We start from the raw sequence: 20,865 nt of genomic DNA on the forward strand, positions 1-20,865 counted from the left end.
GAGTTCTCAAATAGAATTGATATTTACTGAGGATAATTCTTTTTAAAAATATATATTTTATTGATTTTTTACAGAGAGGAAGGTAGAGGGATAGAGAGTTAGAAATATCGATGAGAGAAAACATCGATCAGCTGCCTCCTGCACACCCCCCACTGCGGATGTACCCGCAACCAAGGTACATGCCTTTGAACTGGAATCGAACCTGGGACCCCTCAGTCTGCAGGCCGACACTCTATCCATTGAGCCAAACCGGTTAGGGCCTGAGGATAATTCTTGATTCTGCCCTTGTCTGGCTAGTTTTCTGACCAGGGGAAAACTACTTTACTTCAATTACTTCATATTTAAAATGAAGTGAGTGTGTGTATGTGTGTGGTTTTTCTAGCTTGTCTCTAAGGTCTCACATGCTATGGTTTCCCTCCAAAGCTGATATAGAGACAGAGGCAGTAATAGAGGTGCCTCCTTAAACTGAAAAACTGCACTCACAGCTTTGACATCAAGACATCCAAAGTCCAGACAGTGTAACACCCGTTTGAGGGTAACTGTGTTAAGACACTATGACCAGACTTAAGTGAGTACAAGACTTCCCTGACAAGTTAAGACACTAGTACAACCTGGAAAGTTTGAGTAGAAAGCTACTTGAAATTCCAGGGGACCATATGCACACAGTCACCCCCTGGTGGCAGCAAACTTAAATTGCAGACTCAGGTGCATAAAGTGGACAGAAATAAACATCATTGTCACTAAACTATGAGTAAGGGTCAACTGTCCATTACTTAGGCTGTAATTTTCTACGATCTGACTGTCCTGTAGGTCTCTTTCCCTTTATGTGTCCATATGAATTATCCCTGGAGAACATGCATCGATTGCTTTGAAAAGAATCCAAATCAGAGAACCACTTCTATTAATAATTTACTAATTAGCAGGCAACCAGTGAGATCCTGTCAGAAGGATCCCCACTTTAAACCATCACAAGCTAATAATTGCCAGAACGAGGTAAAATTATGGAGTGAGGGAGGGAGCTTGATAGCAGCAAGCACATGGTTGTTCCTTCCCCAATTTGGTTCCTGTTTACCCTCTGCTAGCCCTGCACCTTCTCCATCAACCCACCTGCTCCCCAGAAAGAATTTCCTGTTTCAGCCATTTCCAGACCCCCTCTTCTTGATCAAATGCACCTGTGCCGTGCCCCATTCATGCAGGACACTGCTCTCTGCTTGGCAATGATTGCCTGGTCCCTGCTGACATATACACTGAGATGGCTTCATGTGGTGTTTTTCTCAGAGAACACATATGGTTGTGGCCAAAAATATCTGCATCCAAAAGAATGGCCCTAATTTGAGAATTTCCAGAGCCGTAGTGGGGGTGTAGAGTTTAGGGAGCCTTTCAATGCCCTGCAGAAGCTTAGCTTTAAGAGTGAAACCAGTGAGTTCAGGAGGGGCCAGCCCATGCTTGCATGTGAGGCAGCCTGACTGAAGGGCCACTGAAAAGGCAGGAAGCAGGGGACGTGGGAGGGAGGTTTGTAGAAACCACAGGCTTATGGCTGACGGGTTAAGAAAAGAGGTAATGTTACTTTTCCTGCAGACTGGCTGCTGCTCAGCTCTGGCCGCCATCGCTGCTCCACAAGACTGACCCCTGGAGATGTTGAAGGAGCACCAATTCCACAGCATGAACCACCCCTGCCCTAATTTTGAAGAGACTGTTTTTCTTTGGCATTGACTACCAGCTTTTATTTTTTAAATAAACACCATGGCAGTTTGGCAGCAGAAATAGGGAATGAAGCTGTGTTGTCCTTGAGGCCATCATTCCCTGCGGAAGACGGATTTCGTTTTGGTTCTAGAGTGGGTGGGTAGAACATGTATATGTATGAGTGTCTGTGGTATTTGTGTGTGTGTGTGCACGCACACATGCGCACCTATTTGAGCAGGGCACAGCATGGAAGAGTGATTTCTCTAGGTTAAAAACAAATGGAAATGGGCATTTAATTGAGCAGTCTAATAAAGAGCTGACGTTGATTATTTTGGCCACATTCCTTTGTTATTTGGCTTTCATATTATTACTACAAAAATACCTAACAATGGATATTTTGAAAGCCCAGCAATTATAGTATTTCCATGGATCCACAGCAAGGAAAGAGAATTCTGACTAGACAATATCTGAAGAGCAGATGACACTATAAGTGTCTTTTCCCCGGACAAAAAAAAAAAAAAATGAGGACGTGGGTAAATGCTTCTCCTACATTCTCTCTGGCTCTCCAGACCAGCCAACAGCCAGCTGCCCTTGTCCCCAGGCAAAAAGGAGACCTCTGAAAGTTCAGCATAATACATACTAATAGCTGAGGCTCTGGTTGCACAAGAAGGTCCCAAGCACATGTTTGTCACCTTTTTTTTTTTTTTTAAATCACACAGCTCTTCTAAGTATGGATGGAAAGTTTTAATTTTGTAATATAACACTTATTGAGATTGTCTCCGATTTTCACTGAAGAAAACATACAAAAACAAAAAAATGCAAAGAAAAATTAAACCATCCATAACTCAACACCAACTTCTTTGCGCATTTCTTTCTAGTCTTTATTCTATGTGTGTGGTCATGTTGGAGATACAGTGTTTTAATGTCTTATAACACAAGCCCTTCCTCATGCCAACAATGATCTTTGACAAGATGACTTACGATGACTGTATAGTATTTCACTATATAGATGCACTATGGTTTGATTGATAAATTGCCCAGCATGGAAAATTAAGATGGTTTCTAATTCCTCAAGATTATGAATAACACTGCCATGAAATAGTTAGAAGATCTTAACCACCCCCCCCCCCCAGACTCCTAAGGTTGCAAGAATTCACAGAGCAGGGCCAACAGGATCAAGCAGACTCTTCAGCCTGCAGAAGAAATGAGCCTGGAGGGTATCTTTCTCATATCTTTCTTCGGTCTTCTCTCTGATCCTAACTAGAGTAAATCTTTGGATGTAGGAAGTGGGCAAGAGTAAAAGTTATTAATTTCAGCCTGGGGAGTCCTAGGACGTCTAGGTTTTACATCATTTATGAAGATGGATATGCAGTTCCTGCTCAGAAATCTCCTATAAAGGGGGCTTTAATTCCTTCAAAATTACACCCTACAGTGACATTCTATTATACCTTGGCACTCAAGAAAAACTCAGCAAATAACTGTTGTTAGGTATGAAGGAAGAAAGAAGAGGAAGGAGGAAAGAAGGAAGGAGTTAACCATGACCCAGCAGGAAGGATCTATGACAATATTTACCAGCAACCCCAATGCCAGCCATGGCCACTTAGTAAAACTGAATGTAAGATCATCCATTCACTCTATTTACTGTGAGAGGGGAAAACAACCATAGCAACTCCAAATTCCCTAACAGATTTGTAGATTTGGCTACTAATCTTGCCTTGAGTAAAAAGCCAGAAGGTTGTCTATAGAGTCAAGAGGAAGGAGTTACAAGTTATTAGGCCCAGGATCAAATAGGACTCACACTTACTAGGGCTTGAGAGGTGGCAGGTCTTGAGAGGTATTACATACAATATGGAAAGATCAAACCACAGGAGTTCCTTCTTCACCAGACCATCCAAGGATGCTCAATTCTGCCTACCTAATAATGCATTTCTGCTTGCTACACAGGTCCCGGGAAAAAGTTCCCATAGATAATTAGATTTCCCATCCCACGCCCCTTTACATACCTTGTCTATAGAGTTCAAGTCAAAGAACTTGAATAGATCAAACATATGATTGAATGAGCTTTCCTCTCTTTTCCCCCCATTTTTAAAATTTTCCTTAAAACACGAAATGATTAGCTTTCCATTGTCAAGTAAACCTGTTCATATTTATTCAGCATCTCTATGGATCAGACATAGTGGCAGAATGTAGAGCAGACTCTATAGCCACACATCCAAACCCCCAAACATACTGTATATATGAGCACTTTGGATTTAACAAAGAGCCAATCATCTCAGTGCGATCCCAGCACCTTCGATGGAGGTATGTACACGGTGTTCCGGTCCAGTCTGGTGGGAGGTTGGAAGCACCAGGGAAGAGTTTCAAGGAAAAATGAAGCCCGAATTGAGTCCTTAAGTTCCTTATTAAGCCTACTTCAGAGATGCTCTAAGGATAAATTTGGGAGGAAGTTTTCTACCAGGTAAAAAATATAGCTGTTAGTATTGTAGTATTCAATTCTGTAATGATCATCATAATAAATATCACAAAGTAATAGAGATTAAGTAATTTTCCCAAAAGCTCATAGCATGCCAAGTGAAGATCTGGATATGAAAATCAGATCTCCTGACATCCAAGATCATGCTGTACTTTGTGTGTCTGTGTGTAAAACCTATACGTGTCAATGAGTGCACATGTACAGGTGCATATACATGCATCTGCGCACAGAATGCACAGGTGTGTACGTACATACACACAAGGCTTACTCTCTCCTCTACCTAAAGGGGGCCTCAGACAGACTGGTTTGGGGCAGGAAGGGGGCTGGGAGGGAGCACATGGATAGGAAGCCCTGCTGAACCCTAAAAATACTCTTCTAGGACTCTATGACAGCTACTGAAAATGCCGCTTTTTTTTCCATCCTGAAAAAAAGTCAGAATTTGTTGACCTGAGTTACAGATCTCTTGATTATTGGATCCTCAAAATCACTCCCCTTCTTCTGCATCCAGGCAGGACTGCTCCTAATTTCTCTTGTATTTTGGGATCCCGAGAAAAGAGACTGTTATTTCCTGCCGCCTCCTATGTTCTCCTGCAAGAGAAAATGCCTCCCAGTCTCTCTTCTCTGGCTTTTATTGAAGGTCTGTGTGGCAAAGGAGAAAAAGCAGGGGTCTTGGAGTTGGAAAGATTTGGGGTCAATTCCTACATTTACCACATTCTAGCTACAAAACCCTGGACAGATTATGAATTTCTCTGATCTGTAAAATTGGAATAAAAATGATAATTCACATGGCTATTGATTTGATAGATAATGTAGCACACAGCAGGTGTTAAATACACTTTCGTTCCCATTCTCTTTCTTCACCTGTCCCCAGTATTACACTGCTCCCTTCAGTACAATTTCATATGAATGGATTTTATAAGCCAGGGGTGGAGAACCATTTTCCACCAAGGGCCATTTGGATATTTATAACATCATTTGCAGGCCATACATAATTATCAACTTAAAAATTAGCCTGCTCTATTTGGTCAAACATTTAATTAACTCAGCCCTAATGCTTTGGCAGGGCCAGTCCAAATGATTTCACAGCCCGGATGTTCCCCACCCCTGTTATAAGCCAAGTCTCAGTGTGAAAACACATCTCAGGTTCAAACAGGACCTAGCTTAGCAAGGTCTCAGAGACATTGTGGGAAAACAATGGTTAATGATTATTCCTATCTCCCACACCTGCAACCCTGGCCACACTTTATATTTCTAAGCTAAGGTCTACCCTCCCCATCAAGCCCCTTCTTTGGGGTTTGAAAATGTAAAGAGGAAAAAAAAGGAGTAGGAAGAAGGAAGCAGAGCAGAGGAGAGGAGGAGACACAAGCGGAAAAAGGAGGACAGCAGGGTGTGGGTAGCAGTTCAGAACAAGGGCGCAGTACGTAGGAAGGTAGGCACAGTCTCTGCACTACTGACAAGCTCTGTGACCTTACATAAGCTCCTTCCTTAGCCTGAGTTCCCTCACTTGAAAATAAAATCTATATCACACAGCAAAGGAAACCATCAACAAAATGAAAAGGAAAACCACTGTACAGAAGAACATATTCACTGACACATCTAATAAGAAGTTTATAAGTATAAAGAACTTATAGAACTCAACACCAAAAAAACAAAAAATCCAATTAAAAAATGGACAAAGGACCTAAATTGACACTTCTCCAAAGAGGACATACAGATGGTCAACAGACATCTGAAAAGATGCTCAACATCACTAATCATCAGAGAAATGCAATGAAAACCACAATGAGATATCACCTCACACCTGTCAGAATGGCTATCATCAATAAATCAACAAACAACAAGTGTTGTCGAGGATGCGGAGAAAAGGGAACTCTCATGCATTGCTGGTGGGAATGCAGACTGGTGCAGCCACTGTGGAAAACAATATGGAGGCTCCTCAAAAACTTCAAAATGGAACTGCCTTATGACCCAGCAATTCCACTTCTGGGAATTTATCCAAAGAATCTTGAAACACTAATTCGAAAGAGTAAACACACCCCTATGTTCATTGCAGTGTTATTTACAAAATCAAGATACGGAAGCAGCCCATGTGCCCATCAGTAGATGAGTGGATAAAAAAGCTGTGAAAGATTTGCACAATGGAATATTACTTGGCTGTTACAAGGAAGAAAAGCTTACCCTTTGTGACTGCATGGATGGACCTGGAGAACATTATGCTAAGTGAAATAAACCAGTCAGAGAAAGACAAGGACCATATGATTTCACTCATGTGGAATTTAATGAACAGACTGAACAAACAAGAAAAATAGAGACAGGCTCATAGACAGAGAGCAGGCAGATAACTTGGGTGTGAGGGGAGATTGAGGGAGGTATGGAAGGATTGAGCAAAAAAGAAAAAAAAGAGTAAGAATTCATGGACATGGACAATAGTGTGCTGATGGTGGGGGAGGGCGTGGGTGGGTAGAGGTGTAAGAAGGTATGGGGGGATACATGTTAATGGAAAAAAACAAAATAAAGAAAAAAAATCTGTATCATAAGATTACCATGAGGATTGCGTGTAATGATATATGTGTCTGGCAAGTAGTGGGTACCCAATTAAAAAAAGTACTTGCTAGCCCTGACTGGTTTGGCTCAGTGGATAGAGCATCGGCCTGAGGACTGAAAGGTCCTGGGTTCGATTCCAGTCAAGGGCATGTACCTTGGTTGCGGGCACATCCCCAGTAGGGGGTGCAGGAGGCAGCTGATCGATGTTCCTCCCTCATTGATGTTTCTAACTCTCTATCCCTCTCCCTTCCTCTCTGAAAAAGTCAATAAAATATGATTTTTAAAAAAGTACTAGCTAACATACTAGTACTTGTCAATACTAAGTAACAAAAAAGAAGGGAAGAAAAGGAAAGGAATCTTGAATTCACACTGGAATCATAAGGAGTTTTAGGGCCTCTGAGCCCAACTGCATAATTTTATAGATGAGGCTACCCAGGGCCAGGGATGTAGTGATTTGCACAAGCCCATACGGCTCTGGAGCAGCAGAATCTGGCCTAGAATCTGAGGTTCCATGTATAGAAGGTGGGACATGAAGCTAGAAAGGGCTCCTGGAAGCCATGGTCACCCTTTCAGAAGTGGCCTTTCCATGGAGACTGACCTAGTCCACCCCCTCCCTGTACAGACAGCACCCGCACAGCCCTCGTAGGGAGCATGACTTTGGTTCATTCATGCTCCATTCTATCATCTGCAGGCTCATAATTAAAAGAGAATACACATGCCTTTGGTTTCTGAGACCATTATTAAGCATGGGGTGAGCCACCAGCAAGCAGACAACCAGGCAGGAAAACCTGGATTAAAGCTAATCCCCTGCTTCACAGACACTAGTCAGAGAGCGGGTCGGCGTCAGGGAGCTCGCCAGCCCTGCATCTGCCTGGGGAATCTCCATTTAGAAAACATCATCTTTTCATGTTTTTTTCCGATAGGCGCTGCAACGATTTGCATTCATTCCCACCGAGTGTCAGGAAGCCTGTGAAGTAGTAATAACCAGGCTTCCTAATGCATTTTAAATTTCAAAAATCAACTTAATTAAGTGGGGTTAATTTTTTTCTCCTGAGCAGCAATCAAACTTTAATTAATACTCCATTAAAATGAATTCCTGGGGGAACGCAAGCATGCATGTACCTAATGAATTTCTCTGCCAAGGGTGTTATTATAGAAGATGCTAAATGTGCCTCCTCGCTGGCCACTTACTCAATTTCAGAGTGCCCTGTGCTAGTCAGAAACGTAAAGCAATCGCAGGTTTGCAACCCTCCTCTCTACAGGCCCCTCTGCCCTGCCAACAACATAGCATCACCCACCCTCCTGTCTCCATGTCCTGCATGACTGGGCCAGACGTAAGCCCAGCTAACTTCCTCCTGTGTGGGGGGTCCCCCAGTCCCCTTCCCTCACTGGCTGTTACTCCACCCTCAGGCAAGGTGAGGACCAACTCCTTTAGTATCCCCCTGTGGCAGAGCTCATTATAAAGATTTAACCTTCTGTTTTTAAAAAATAAAATAACATTGAGCACATTTGCAAACTGTTTCTTGCAGGCAGCAAAGATGATCCAAGTTCTGCGGGACTCTAATTTCTGACAGGCACAGCAACCAGGAGCAGCGGGCTGTGGGGTGGAAAGGGAGGCTCCATCCTCTTATACTTCTCCCTATAGTGACTATTTCTATACCAGGGATTCCCCAATATCTCCAGCTTCAGCAGACTCTGGAAACCACCGGTCTCTGTGGCCCCCTCCTCGCTGGAGATGAGGAGGAAATTTTGCCCCATACTGTTTGTGAGCTACATACAGGTTATCAGTAGCAAGGTGTTCATATCGTCAACATCAGGAGGCTGGGAACTCCAGACCACCGGGACCCTGGGCACAGCTGGAGGGTCATCATGCCGGGAAACGGACGTGACCCTTGCCAGAACAAGTCGACCCAGGCGACGCCCCTGCTCCTCCGGCTCTTACCTCCTTGGTGTGCGTGTGGAAGGAGACAGACATGTCCAGCAGAAGCTTCCGCTGCTCCACCCTGCGCACGAAGTCCTGGATGCGCACCTCCAGGTGCCGCGCCGCCTTGTAGATCTCCTCGGGGTCACATTCCCCGGTCTGTGCCAGCTGTTCCGCCGCTTCTAGGAGCTTGTCTGCATTGGTGTATGTATTCTGCCGGCAGCAACAGCGAGAGAAAGTCAACTTGCAGTCACGAAGGGAGCTTCTCGCCTTCCCCCAGCCCACCCGGGGCTGCCCAGAGCTGGAGCGCAAGGCGTGGGCGCTGAGCCGACAGCTCCCTGATCTGGCACGGAGGAGCTGAGCAGGGAGCCTGCCTGCCGCCTCCCACCAAGCTAGCAGCCTGCCTGGCAGCCTGGCACATAAGCGGGCACTAGCTAGGAGCCTCCTCGGTCCCTGGGATTTCTCAGAGGAGGGCTGCCCTGGAAAGAAGCGAGGAGACATGCTAGAGTCCCCATTCCCCATCCGCTCCTTGGCCCACCCCCGACCCTTGTGAAGATCCATCATTGCCCTCCCATCCCAGGCTGTAACTGTCTGAGTCGGAAATACCTCATGCACCAAGATCGTCTGGGTTTCTAGTGCGAACACCAGGGAAAAAAATAACTGGGAGACTTGCTCGACTTTTCCCTCGCGGTCCTTGTGACTCCTAGTGTTTATCTTTTGAAACAGAGCTATCTCTTAGGAGGGGAAGGGGTCAGGGACTCAGGGAGCTGACAGAATGAGGCAGCCACAGCCCGAGTGAGGCTATGCAGGCTATTCCCTCCGTGCCCAGGGCTTAATGCTTGCAGGAAGGTTGGGGCAGCGTCTGGTGATGTTTGTTTATTATAAGCTACTGCATGCACACCCCCATTCACACACACACACTCCTCCAACCCCTGTCTGTGCATACCATGGTATTCCCCAGAACACTCTAAAAGTCAGCAATTTATAGTTATTATTTATCAGGATGTAATAGTTACTGCATATATGCCATGGCTACAACTTTTCCTTAGCAGGTTGCCCTTTTAAAAAGATGGGATAGTCACCAATTTAGAGCTAATGAATCAGGCGTCCATTGTATTTCTAAATATCCCTACAGTCACAAAACGTCCTAGAGCAGTGGCTCTCAGCCTTCTGGCCCTTTAAATACAGTTCCTCATGTTGTGACCCAACCATAAAGTTATTTTCATTGCTACTTCATAACTGTAATGTTGCTACTGTTATGAATCATAATGTAAATATCTGATACTCAGGATGGTCTTAGGCGACCCCTGTGAAAGTTCGACCGCCAAAGGGGTTGCGACCCACAGGTTGAGAACCGCTGTCCTAGAGCGTGGTGAACAAGTGGTCACTAGTGACGATGTGAACCTGGCCGCAGAAACAGTCAGGGATAAACACAAAATGAATGGAGAACTGGAGTGGATTTATGACAGCAACTGCACGGGCTTTACGTTGCCCATGGAGAAGAGGCCTCCAGCCTCTACAGAGTTTTTGGACTCACCCAAAGACCTGGGTGTTAAGGGTTGAACTGTGTCCCCTCTAAACTCACATGTTCAAGTTCCAACCCTCCATACCTCAGCATGTGACCTTATTTGGAAAGAGTCACTGCAGATGTAATTAGTTAAGATCAGGCCACAGTGAAGTAGGATGGGCTCCTAATTGAATATGACTGGTGTCCTTCCAAAAAGAATGCCATGAAAAGACCAGACACACACAGAGAGGCAGAACGCCATGGCCAGATGAAGGCAGAGATCTGGGGATGTATCTTCAAGCCAGGGAATGGCGGAGACTGCCAGGAAACCACCAGAAGTCAAGAGAGGCCTGGAACAGATTCTCCCTCTTTGCCCCCAGAAAGAACCCACCTTCTTACCATCTTGATCTTAGATTTCTAGCTTCCAGAACTGCAAGACAATACATTTCTGTTATGGAAGCTACCCAGTTGGTGGGACTTCATTGGGGCAGCCCTAATAAGCTAGTATGCTGGGGTGGAAACCTTCAGAGGCTGCCGACCCAGCCTCGGTTGTATTGGAGAAGGTGGGCAGGCCTTCAGCAAACACTGCCATGGCTTTCAGGGATACCAAGAGAGGCCTCAGTGGATCCTTAAGACATGCTGTCTGAAAAGCAAACATGGTCCCAAGAGGTGGGCATGGAGCTGGGACTGCAAAGGAAGAAATACCTGGATCCACCTGGGGAACTTGTGGGAAAACAGATGATCCTTGTGTGAAGGAGGCTCTGTCACTAAGTTAAGCAAGGGTATGTTGATTCTGAAAGCAAATGTAGGGAGTACTCAGAGTCATGATAGAAACACCAAGAGAGATAGGAAATGGTAGGCAGGAGGGGACCTCGGAGGCTGTGGCCAGGTTAAGGAAGGCTCTTATGGAGTTTTCCACAATTCTAGGAAATTACCCAGAGCAGTTGGAAGAGAGGTTTTTCAGGAGCTCCTCAGGGGAATCTCAGGAAACCCCAAAGAAACCCAGAGGGTGCAACTTTGTATTTTCTAGCCAATAAGTAAAAATTTGCAGCAAAGCCAAAGCAAGCTTTCTTTCAAGTTTGGGACCAAAAGACAAAAATAAAAGGCAGAACTGAAGTGCCTCCTGCTTATAAGGTGGACAACTTTGCCCTGGTTTGCCCAGGACTTTCCTGATTTTAGCATCCTGGAAAGCCTTCAAGCCTGGGAATACTGGGATGGCTGGTCACCCTAACATCCCCTCCTCCCAACACTGTGAGTGTCTTAGGAGTACAGGCACATGTGCAATGTATGCTGCCTCAAAGGAGAACAAAATTATTCTTGAATATAATGTGACAGCACAAAAAACAGGGCATGCAACACAATAATAGATAATTAGGGCTTCAAGACATGCCATGGGTGCTAAGAAGAAAATGAATAAAAATTGACAATAATAATAACTAATAAGGATTAATTAAGGTGTTTTCACATCTCAAGGAACAGTCTAAAGCTTTAATACATATTAATTCATCTATGTTTGCAATAACCTTATGAAGTTGACACAGCTACCACCAGCCCCATTTTACAGATGAAGAAACCAAGGCACCAAGAATTCTGGCAAAGGTCATATGTCTTGAAAGTGGTAGAACAAAGATTAAAATCTTGTTGTCTAGCTTCAGGGCCCAAGGTCCAAACCATTACACTACCTTATCAGGTAAAGAAAGGCCTGGAATACCATACTAAGGTGTTTTACTCCAAAGCTGTGGGAAGCCACTGAGTGTTTTGAGTAGAAGAGTATGACTGTGTATAGTATATAGAAACACCACTCTGGCTCTCTACAGAGTGAAGGCAGAGCCTGAGGATGGGCTGGGTTTAGCAGAGGAGGGGGAGGGCTTTTCAGACATAGGACTCTCTTTTCTTTCTCTCTCTCTCTCTCTCTCTCTCTCTCTCTCTCTCTCTCTCTCTCTCTCTCTCTCGTTTTGCCCACAGTACTCAGCTTATCCCATACCGCAGCCCTTTGAAAAACCCTTTGGCTCCACCTGGAGAACTCATGGAAAACAGATGATCCTCGAGTATTATCAAAGCACTACCTTAACGCTTGCCTATGATGCTCACAGTCACACTGTGCTCCCATGGGCATCTCTTCCTATTGGTCTGTGTGCTCCTGAAAGGTAAGTTCCATGTCTCCTTCGCCTTTGGCTCTCTGTCAGGCACTGTGGCTGGTACACAGTAGGCACTTCCTACATATTTGCTGAACAAAAAGGCTCAGAGATGGGAATACGCATGGCACGTTGAGATACATTGAGTCAACCTGACTAAAACTGGAGAGTGGTAATATATCCATTGGTTAAGGAAGGGAAGGGATACATAATAAATTTTATAGAGGGAAAGGTACAATAAGGCACATGGGAGGACAATGGGATCAGCATGAAAAGCTGGGCTCCTCCTCTATCCACTGCCCAGTCCTCCTCCCCATCACTACCAAGAAGAGCTTCTAAAATGAAGACCCTGTCATGCATCTCTTCTCTTTAGAACTGTTCAGTAGCTTCTCACTGCCTTTGGGTCAAATACCTCAGCGTGGCATGCAAGGCCCTGCTTCATCTGACACCTGTTATTTTCCTGCAGCTTCAGCTCACACCACTGCCTTACAAACAGCCTGAGAGATAAATTGTTTACACTCCCAGACACTCATTGCACTGAATCTTGCCTCTGTGCTTCTGCCTGGGATGTCCCTCCCCTAATTTTCTACTCGACCAACTCTCTTACTAACCTTTGAAGACCCAGCCCAGGCATCACTTCCTCCAGGAAGTCCACCCTCATATCTACTTACCCACTTTCCTCCTAACGCTGGCTTAGGTAACATCTTCTGGGCGCCCAGAGTGAGCAGTGCTGACCCTACCATGGTACTTGTCTCATGTTTGCCTTTCTCATCTGCTTATAGAAAATGTGCAGAAAATGTCTTTCACCTCTTTCTCTTAGTGCCTGGCACCAAGTAAGTGCTCCATGAGTAGTTAGTGAATTAATAACTTACAGATGACACCAATCCCCAACAATCCTAATATTCAATCCTTGACCTTCATCAAATACCTGGCACAAGACCTATGCTAGAAATGATGTTCGATGTTCAATCCCATTTGGTTTATCCTACCTCCTGGCACAGTCTTGAAAAGGAATATGGCTGAAGAATATCAACTACAGTATTATTAAAGCACTACATTGATGTTTGCTTTTGCCACAAATTGGGACAAATATCACAACAGGGTTCTGCTCACCTTCTGACAAAATCAACAACAGTTTCTGCCCCAAGGCCAAAGTTCAACCTCAATTATGTGTGTAGTTCCTAGGCATTCTTTGGTTTCCCAGCCTCTTAGCCTTTGCTTTGGACTTGACCCCTTATTAATATTCCCCAACTGATATGCCACAAATGGGTTATGAGTGCTGGGATATCAATCCCTCAGCCCTTGAGACTTTCAAGCAGGGCCTGTGGGAGCCAGAGATTTGGGCTGCAGTTCCTGCTCTCCCCTCCCAACCCCCATTCCTATGGCAGCCAGGTAAAATGCCCTAAATAATTCAACCCTTAAGTGTACCTTTCATTCCCCCTGGTGCAGCCTTGGACCTTTAGTTTTTTTGCTTTCTCCTCAAGAAAGAACAGAACATACTGAATAACTTGTCTCTAAAAATACAGGCATCCCAACCACGCAGGTGTGGTGTCAGACTCCTGGGCTGAAGCCAGGGGCAGCGGGGCTTTTTAAAGGCAAGGGTGGAAGAGTCAGTGAATGAAAACACTTCCGGTATCACGAGCTGACTTCTTGGTAATATGGAGTTAGAACCATTGGGGGTGAGGAAGAATGAGGCTGAGAAGTCCCTGTTATTATTCAAAAGAGGCAGTGTGGACCAGAGAACATGACTACCACAGGGCCAGGAAAGAACTCCCTTCCTAATGATTACCTAATGATTATTTTTCCAGGCTGGCATGGCTGGAACCAATGGGCAGTGAGAGGAAAGGAGCAAAAGTGCACAGGCATTAATGGGAAAGGGCATGGAAGCACGAGTATTGGGGAGGGTACAGGCTTGTCTCTGGATCTTCACATTAGTGAATGGCAGAAAAATCAAGGTCATGCCTGAAACCTTACATGTGAATAGTACTTTACAGGTGACAAATAAGTCACTTTCCCCTCCCTTCCTTACCCAATAGGGGCAGATCTGCAGAGGATCCATCTGTGTGTGAGAAAACTGCCTGAAGCTGGGGTAACACTACCGACAGTATTAGGAATAACAGCACCCTGAACTCACACAGGGCTGGGAACAGTGCCTGCTCCCACCAGTCAGCCTGGAAAACCTCATGATTCACTGGATTTTGGGTATAGCACTCAGAAAAGTCTTACCTTTTGGGGGGTAAATAATTAACCCAGGATTGAACACTGCTCTGGTCTTGCCTAACCCATTTAAAAAGAAATACTTGAAGAGATCAAACTTTTTTCAAGTAATTTAACTGTGTGACAGAATAAAGCTTAATACACACACACATACACACACACCACTGACAACGTAAAATTCACAATGTGTATTATTTAGTAAAAAAAAAAATTAACAGGCATACAAAGAAGCAAAAATGTATAACCTATAATGAGGAGAAAAATCAATCAAAACTGACCCAGAACTGACACAGATGTTAACATTAACAGACAGGGAATAAAGAATGGTTATTAAAACCATTTCACATGTTCAAAAATTCAAGTAGAGAAATAAAAGACATTAAAAAGGAGCTTGCACTTCAAGAGATGAAAAATACACGGGATGGTATTAACAGCAGCTTAGACATTCCTGAAGAAAAGATTACTGAACTTGAGAACATAGCAATAGAAACTATTCAAACTAAAATGCTGAGAGAGAAAAAGAATTTTATAAAATGAAGCATCAGTGTATTTAAGTGGCATATTTAAGTAGGCTGAAATGTATATTAATTAAAATCCCTAAAGGAGGAGGAGGGGAATTAGAAAAGAGATTTGAAAAAAAAAATGACCAAAAGCTTCCAAACTTAATGAAACTATAAATCCACAGATCCAAGAACCTCAGACAACCCTCAACACAAGAAATACCAAGGCACATAGAAATCTAATTCAATCAAGTGGGAAAGAAAAAAAATGAAATCTTAAAAGTGACCAAAGGAAAAATGGAATGCCATATACCAAGGAACAAAGATAAAAATGACAGCAGACTTCTCATAAGAAACAATGCAAGAAGAAAAAAGTGGAGCAATATCTTTAAAGTAAAAATAACAACAAAAACTGTCAACCTAGAATTCTATGCCAAGCACACCATTCTTTAAAAAAAAAACAAAGGTGAAATAAAGACATCTCAAGGCATATAAAAGCTAAAAGAACTCTTCACTAGCAAGCTTGAATGACAAGAAATGTTACAAGAAGTCCATCAGGAAGAAGAAAAATTTTAACAAGTGGAAATGTGGACCCACACACAGGAATGAAAAGCACTGGAAATTCTAATTATAGGGTAAATCTATACGATTTTTTTCTTACTATTTAAATCTCTTTAAAAGATAGTTGAATGTTGCCCTGGCTGGTGGCTCACATGGTTGGAGCATCCTCCCACACACCAAAAGGTCACAGGTTCGATTCCCAGTCAGGGCACATACATAGGTTGAAGTGTGATTGGGGTATGCACAGGAGGCAATTGATTTCACATTGATGTTGCCTCCACTCCCCTCTCTCTGGGATCAATGAACATATCCTCAGGTGAGGATTAAAAAAAGATAGTTGAATGTTTAAACAAAAATAATAATAGTGTGGGTTTATAGCACATGTATCAATAAAACATAGAACAACAATAGCACAAAGGCCAGGAAGGGAGAAATAAAAGTATACTGTTGTAAAATTCTTATGCTATATGTAAAGTAGCATAATATCACTGTGATAAATTAAAGACATAAACCCTACAGCAACCATTAAAATAACGAAATAAATAATTATAGGTAATAAGCCAATAAAGGAGATAAAATAAAATCATAAAAATATTCAATTAACACAAAAAAGGAAAAAGTAACAAAGAATAGAGATGAAACACAAAGGAAAAAAAATACAAGAAGATAAATTTAAACCTAAACAGAGCAATAACCACATTAAATTTAAATTGTCTAAATACCACAAACAAAAGGTAGAGATTGTCAGATTGGAAAAAAAAGGCAAGTCCCAACTATATGCTATTCACAAGGAATGCACTTCAAATGTAAAGACACAAATTGATTAAAAGGAAAATGATAGACAAGATATAAATCAAAATAAAGCAGGGATAGCTATATTAATATTAGACATGGTAGATTACAGAACAAATAATATTACCAGAAGAAAAGAAGATCATTTCATAATAATAAAGGGGTCAATTCATCAAGAAAATATAATAATCCTATACAATTATGCACCTATGAACAAAGCTTCAAAACACATGAAACAAAAACTGATAAATTTGCAAAGAGAAATACACAATTACAGCCAGAGATTTAATGCCTCCTCTCAATAATGAACAGAACAAGTACACAAGACATTAATAAGGATTTAAGAGATTTGAAAACTCTCAATCAATGTAACATAACAAACATTTAGAGAACACTACTCCCACAACAGCAGAACGCACTTTTTTTTTCAAGTGTTCACAGAACATTTACCAAAATAAACCATATTTTGAGACATAAAACAAATCTTAACAAATGTAAAAGGATATGAGTCATACAAAATATTTTCTTTGATCATAATGTAATTAACACATAAATCAATAAGAGAAATAAATATCTCTGGAAAATCCCCAAAGAGTTGGAAACTAAGTAACACACTTCTAAATAATCCAAGGGTCCAAGAAGGCAATATCAGTTTACCAGATGCCCACAGTATGCTAGGCTCTGTGTTAGGCTCTTTAAATAAAGTACCGCTAGTTTGGGGATCAATCATAAAATGTTTTATTAGTTTCATTTTACAAATGAGAAAACCAAGGCTCAGGGAGATAAAGAAACATGTGGAAGAATGTTATATATTTTGAAAATGGCAGACCACATCTCTGTAAACTCCAGGCACTTTTCATTGAACCAGGTGCCTCTCTAAGACTCTGTGTCAAGTCTCCATCTCCTCTGCATGTCTGTTACTTTACATTAGAGTCACTCTTAACACCTTTAATTTTTATTTATTTTTTAAAAATATATTTTTATTGATTTCAGAGAGGAAGAGAGAGGGAGAGAGAGAAACATCAATGATGAGAATCATTGATCGGCTGCCTCTTGCATGTCCCCTACTGGGGATTGAGCCCGCAACCCAGGTATGTGCCCTTGACCAGACTTGAACCCAGGACCCTTCTGTCTGCAGGCCGATGCTCTATCCACTGAACCAAGCCAGCTAGGACACCCCTTTAATTTTTAGATTATGACATTGTAAATGTTCATTTGCTACTGCCATATTTTTGTTTAGCAACACATTTCCAATGAGTATGTGTTGACTTTTGAGAGAGAGGATTGTATTCTCCTTGAAGGAAAGAATCTGGAGTGGCCAGTTGGTTGGAGCATTGCCCTGTGCACCAAAAGGCTGCAGGTTCAATCCCTGGTCAGGGCACATACCTAGGTTGTGAGTTTGATCTCCAGTTGGGGCACAAATGGGAGGCAACTGATCGATGCTTCTCCCTCACATCGATGTTTCTCTCATTTCCTCTCTCTTTAAATCAATAAACATATCCTCGGGTGAGCATAACACAAACAAGAGTTCTATCTTACTCATCTTTTCTATCTTCACTTCTCATCATGCACCTCGTAGGCAAAGTGCTCTCCTTTCAATAGGCACGCAACCAAAACACTGCAGCCCAGCATCTCGTTAGCAGTGAGGCTTGGAAGTGGAGCTTTCCCTTATCTCCTAATGGAGGTAGCGCCAAGTTTAAGAGTAAGTAGTGATGCAAGGGTTCCTTGGTCAGTTTCTTACTTAGTGCTGGGAATGCATTTTCCATGTAAATGGGAGTTCGATTCCCAGGAGAAAGAAAAGAAATTCAGTTGAGCACATAATATCTTTAAAATATAGTACTGATAGAACACATCAGTATAGTCAACCAAATTTATAAATAGGTGATACAGGAAAATGCCTTTCACTTTTCATCCTGGAACACCAGGCACACATATCTCCTCTACCTGCTGGTCTCGCGAGGGAGGAAGGGGTTGGACTTGGGCATTGGTCAAGTGGGCTTTGGTGGAAGCAGTAGGAAGGAAAGGAGGAAACTACTTGGTACCAGTGATGGGTTAACCCACAGTGTTCCATCTGCTGGATGGACATCTTAGGTTTCAAAATAAGGGAACAAACAATAGTTGGCTTTGTTAGGGTAATCTGCATGTCCAAACAAGGAGTGTCTACTGAGTGGTCCTGTTCAGATGCTCCTTGAATTGGAGACTGTATGAATCTGCGGTCTACTAATTGAAACTGCTACCAAAAATAATTACTGCAGAGCTGATACCTCCCAACACAAGTAGTTTGAGTGCTGAGATTCTCTCTGGGAACCTGAACGCTGGCTTTATCACTTTTGCACTTGCCATTATCACCCAGTCATCATACACATCTCTACTTGCTAGAGAGCATTTTCCTTTCTCTGTCTAAAATGCTTCAGCACCTTTCCCTAGTAATAATAATGGTATAATTTCAGAACTCCACAATTTTTAAATAAGTTTTCTTTTTCTACAGTCTAATTTTTGTGTGTTTAAGATGTACCCAGACCTAGGAATTCTAAGAGCAGTTGTTCCTCCCTAGGATGCTCTCTCTTCTACAGATTCCTTTCCTTTCCTTCTAATCCACACTTACCCTCTTCACTCACATTCTGCTTTAAAGGAACGTCAATGTATTTCCTCTCAGATACAGGCTGGAAGCTGAAGATCTAGTCACTCAGGCAAGAGAGCAACATAAATACATAATGAGCATTACCTGTCAGTATACTGGTATTATCTATTTATCACAATAAGAATGAAAACACAGAAACACCTTGTTTCTGGACCAAAAGCAGAGTCAACCCTAAAAGTTGCCAACATAGATTACAAGACATGATTTGACAGAAGATGCCAGGTCCAGCTTGTAAGGAAGGATCAGTCAGGTTCCAGAAACTGTAAACCACCCCCCCCCCACCCCACACACACACACACTAGGGGACTGAGACTTAAAGCAAGGAAGGACTTTCTCCCTGACCCTCACCACCTATTGCTCCAGGACATGGAGAGCAGCTGAAGGCAGAGCCAGGGCTGTGAGTCAGGCCTGGGAGAGCCAGGACTGGTGCTTAGACCAGAACACAAATTAGAAGATGATGCAGACAGGAAGCAGATCAGGAGCCAGAGGCTGCCCCAAAGTCTGTTCATTTATTTCCGAGATAAAAACCAGGAGAGTGCCATGCAGACACAAAGCTCTGACGCCTTTAACTATCCCTCAGGAGGGAAGCTTTTAACTTTCTTCCCATTGAGCAGGCCCCAGATGCAGCCGCCAGCATCCATACCGCTGCGGGGAAGCAACCTACCACTCCGGGAATTTGATAACACAGTCTCCACCCTGGCCACCCTTCCTCCCCGCTCCTTCCCCTCATTCTACTCAAATTCCCAAAGTACTGAGGGGGAGCATGTAATCACAACAGAGGAATGTGGACAAAAGATAGTTTCAAGACCTAAGTTTTCAGACAGGGACACATAGATGGCCCAGTCGCCCTGGCCCTGCAGAAGTTCATTCTCCTGTGGAATTCTTAAAGCCAAAGAAACAAGCAGTTGGTGAGACAGCATCCCCCTGGAACAAAGACAAGCAGGGCCACCTGGTGCAGGGTCTGGCAATTCAAGAGCTATGGGGGGATATGTACCCAAAGCAATGTTCTCTCCCAAAAGATGTAACGTTGCAGTGTTGCTGTTTTTCCTGTTTTCCACATTCTATGTTTGGCAGTCCGTGGGAGGCAGTGGGCGAGAGAGGGAGAGGCAGGGCTTTAGAGAGACAAGACAGCTGGCTTGAAAACACTGCTGAAAACCTTGGGGCTTGTGGATTTATTTTTTCTCTGTTTCATCCCTGAAGGGGGCAGACAGGAAAAGGTGGGCCTGACCCTGGGAAACAGGGATCAGATGATGAGGTGAACAAAGCCCACACCTCTGGTTCTGCCCGTCAGCAGAGTGCTCCTCGAGCCCTTTTACCTTCTTTGAGCCACAGACAGCCCTGTAGGTCCAGGGCTGCCCATACCTTACAGCTCTGCAGGGAGCCCACTGCCGCTGGCCTAAGAGCCAAGGTCACTGACCCTCCTTGCTGATGATGTCCCTGCTCACTTTCCATCTTCAAAGACCGAGGACCCCCTCCTACCTGCCCTGTTCTTACCTTAGCTAGCCTCCCTGGGTTTGAGTCACATATTTATGGAACTGGGTTTAACATTTTGGGCTGGGTCATTCTTTTGGGGTGGCTGCTGCTGTTGTGAGTTGAGTTCTGTCCTTCCAAAAAAGTATGTTGAAGCTTTAACCCCCAACATCTGGGAATCTGTCCGCTTTTGGAAAGTGAAGTTGCAAGTGTAATAAGTTAAGATGAGGTCATACTGGGATTGGGTGGGCTTTAATTCAACATGACTGGCGGCCTTAGAAAAAGTCAGCTATGTGAGGATACACAGAGAGTAATGTAAAGGCCGAGATTAAAGCAATAAAAAGGAACGCCAGAGACTGCCAGCAAACAAAGTCAGGAGAGAGGCCTGGAAGAGACTCTTCCTCTCAGGCCCCTGAAGGAA

General features: G+C 43.4%; 1 protein-coding gene across 19 annotated transcripts in view; it reads right to left on the minus strand.

Annotated features, from left to right (window-relative positions):
- Nucleotides 1–20,865, minus strand: part of KALRN (kalirin RhoGEF kinase) — a 646,808-nt gene that overhangs the window by 295,166 nt on the left and 330,777 nt on the right. For all 19 annotated transcript variants that reach the window (XM_059687615.1, XM_059687614.1, XM_059687613.1 and 16 more), the window contains exon 11: nt 8,643–8,834. In XM_059687615.1, coding sequence (XP_059543598.1) covers nt 8,643–8,834 — 192 coding nt within the window. The remainder of the gene's footprint in view (nt 1–8,642; nt 8,835–20,865) is intronic.

The sequence above is a fragment of the Myotis daubentonii genome, chromosome 3, assembly GCF_963259705.1.
Source record: "Myotis daubentonii chromosome 3, mMyoDau2.1, whole genome shotgun sequence".
Taxonomy (NCBI): Eukaryota; Metazoa; Chordata; class Mammalia; order Chiroptera; family Vespertilionidae; genus Myotis; species Myotis daubentonii.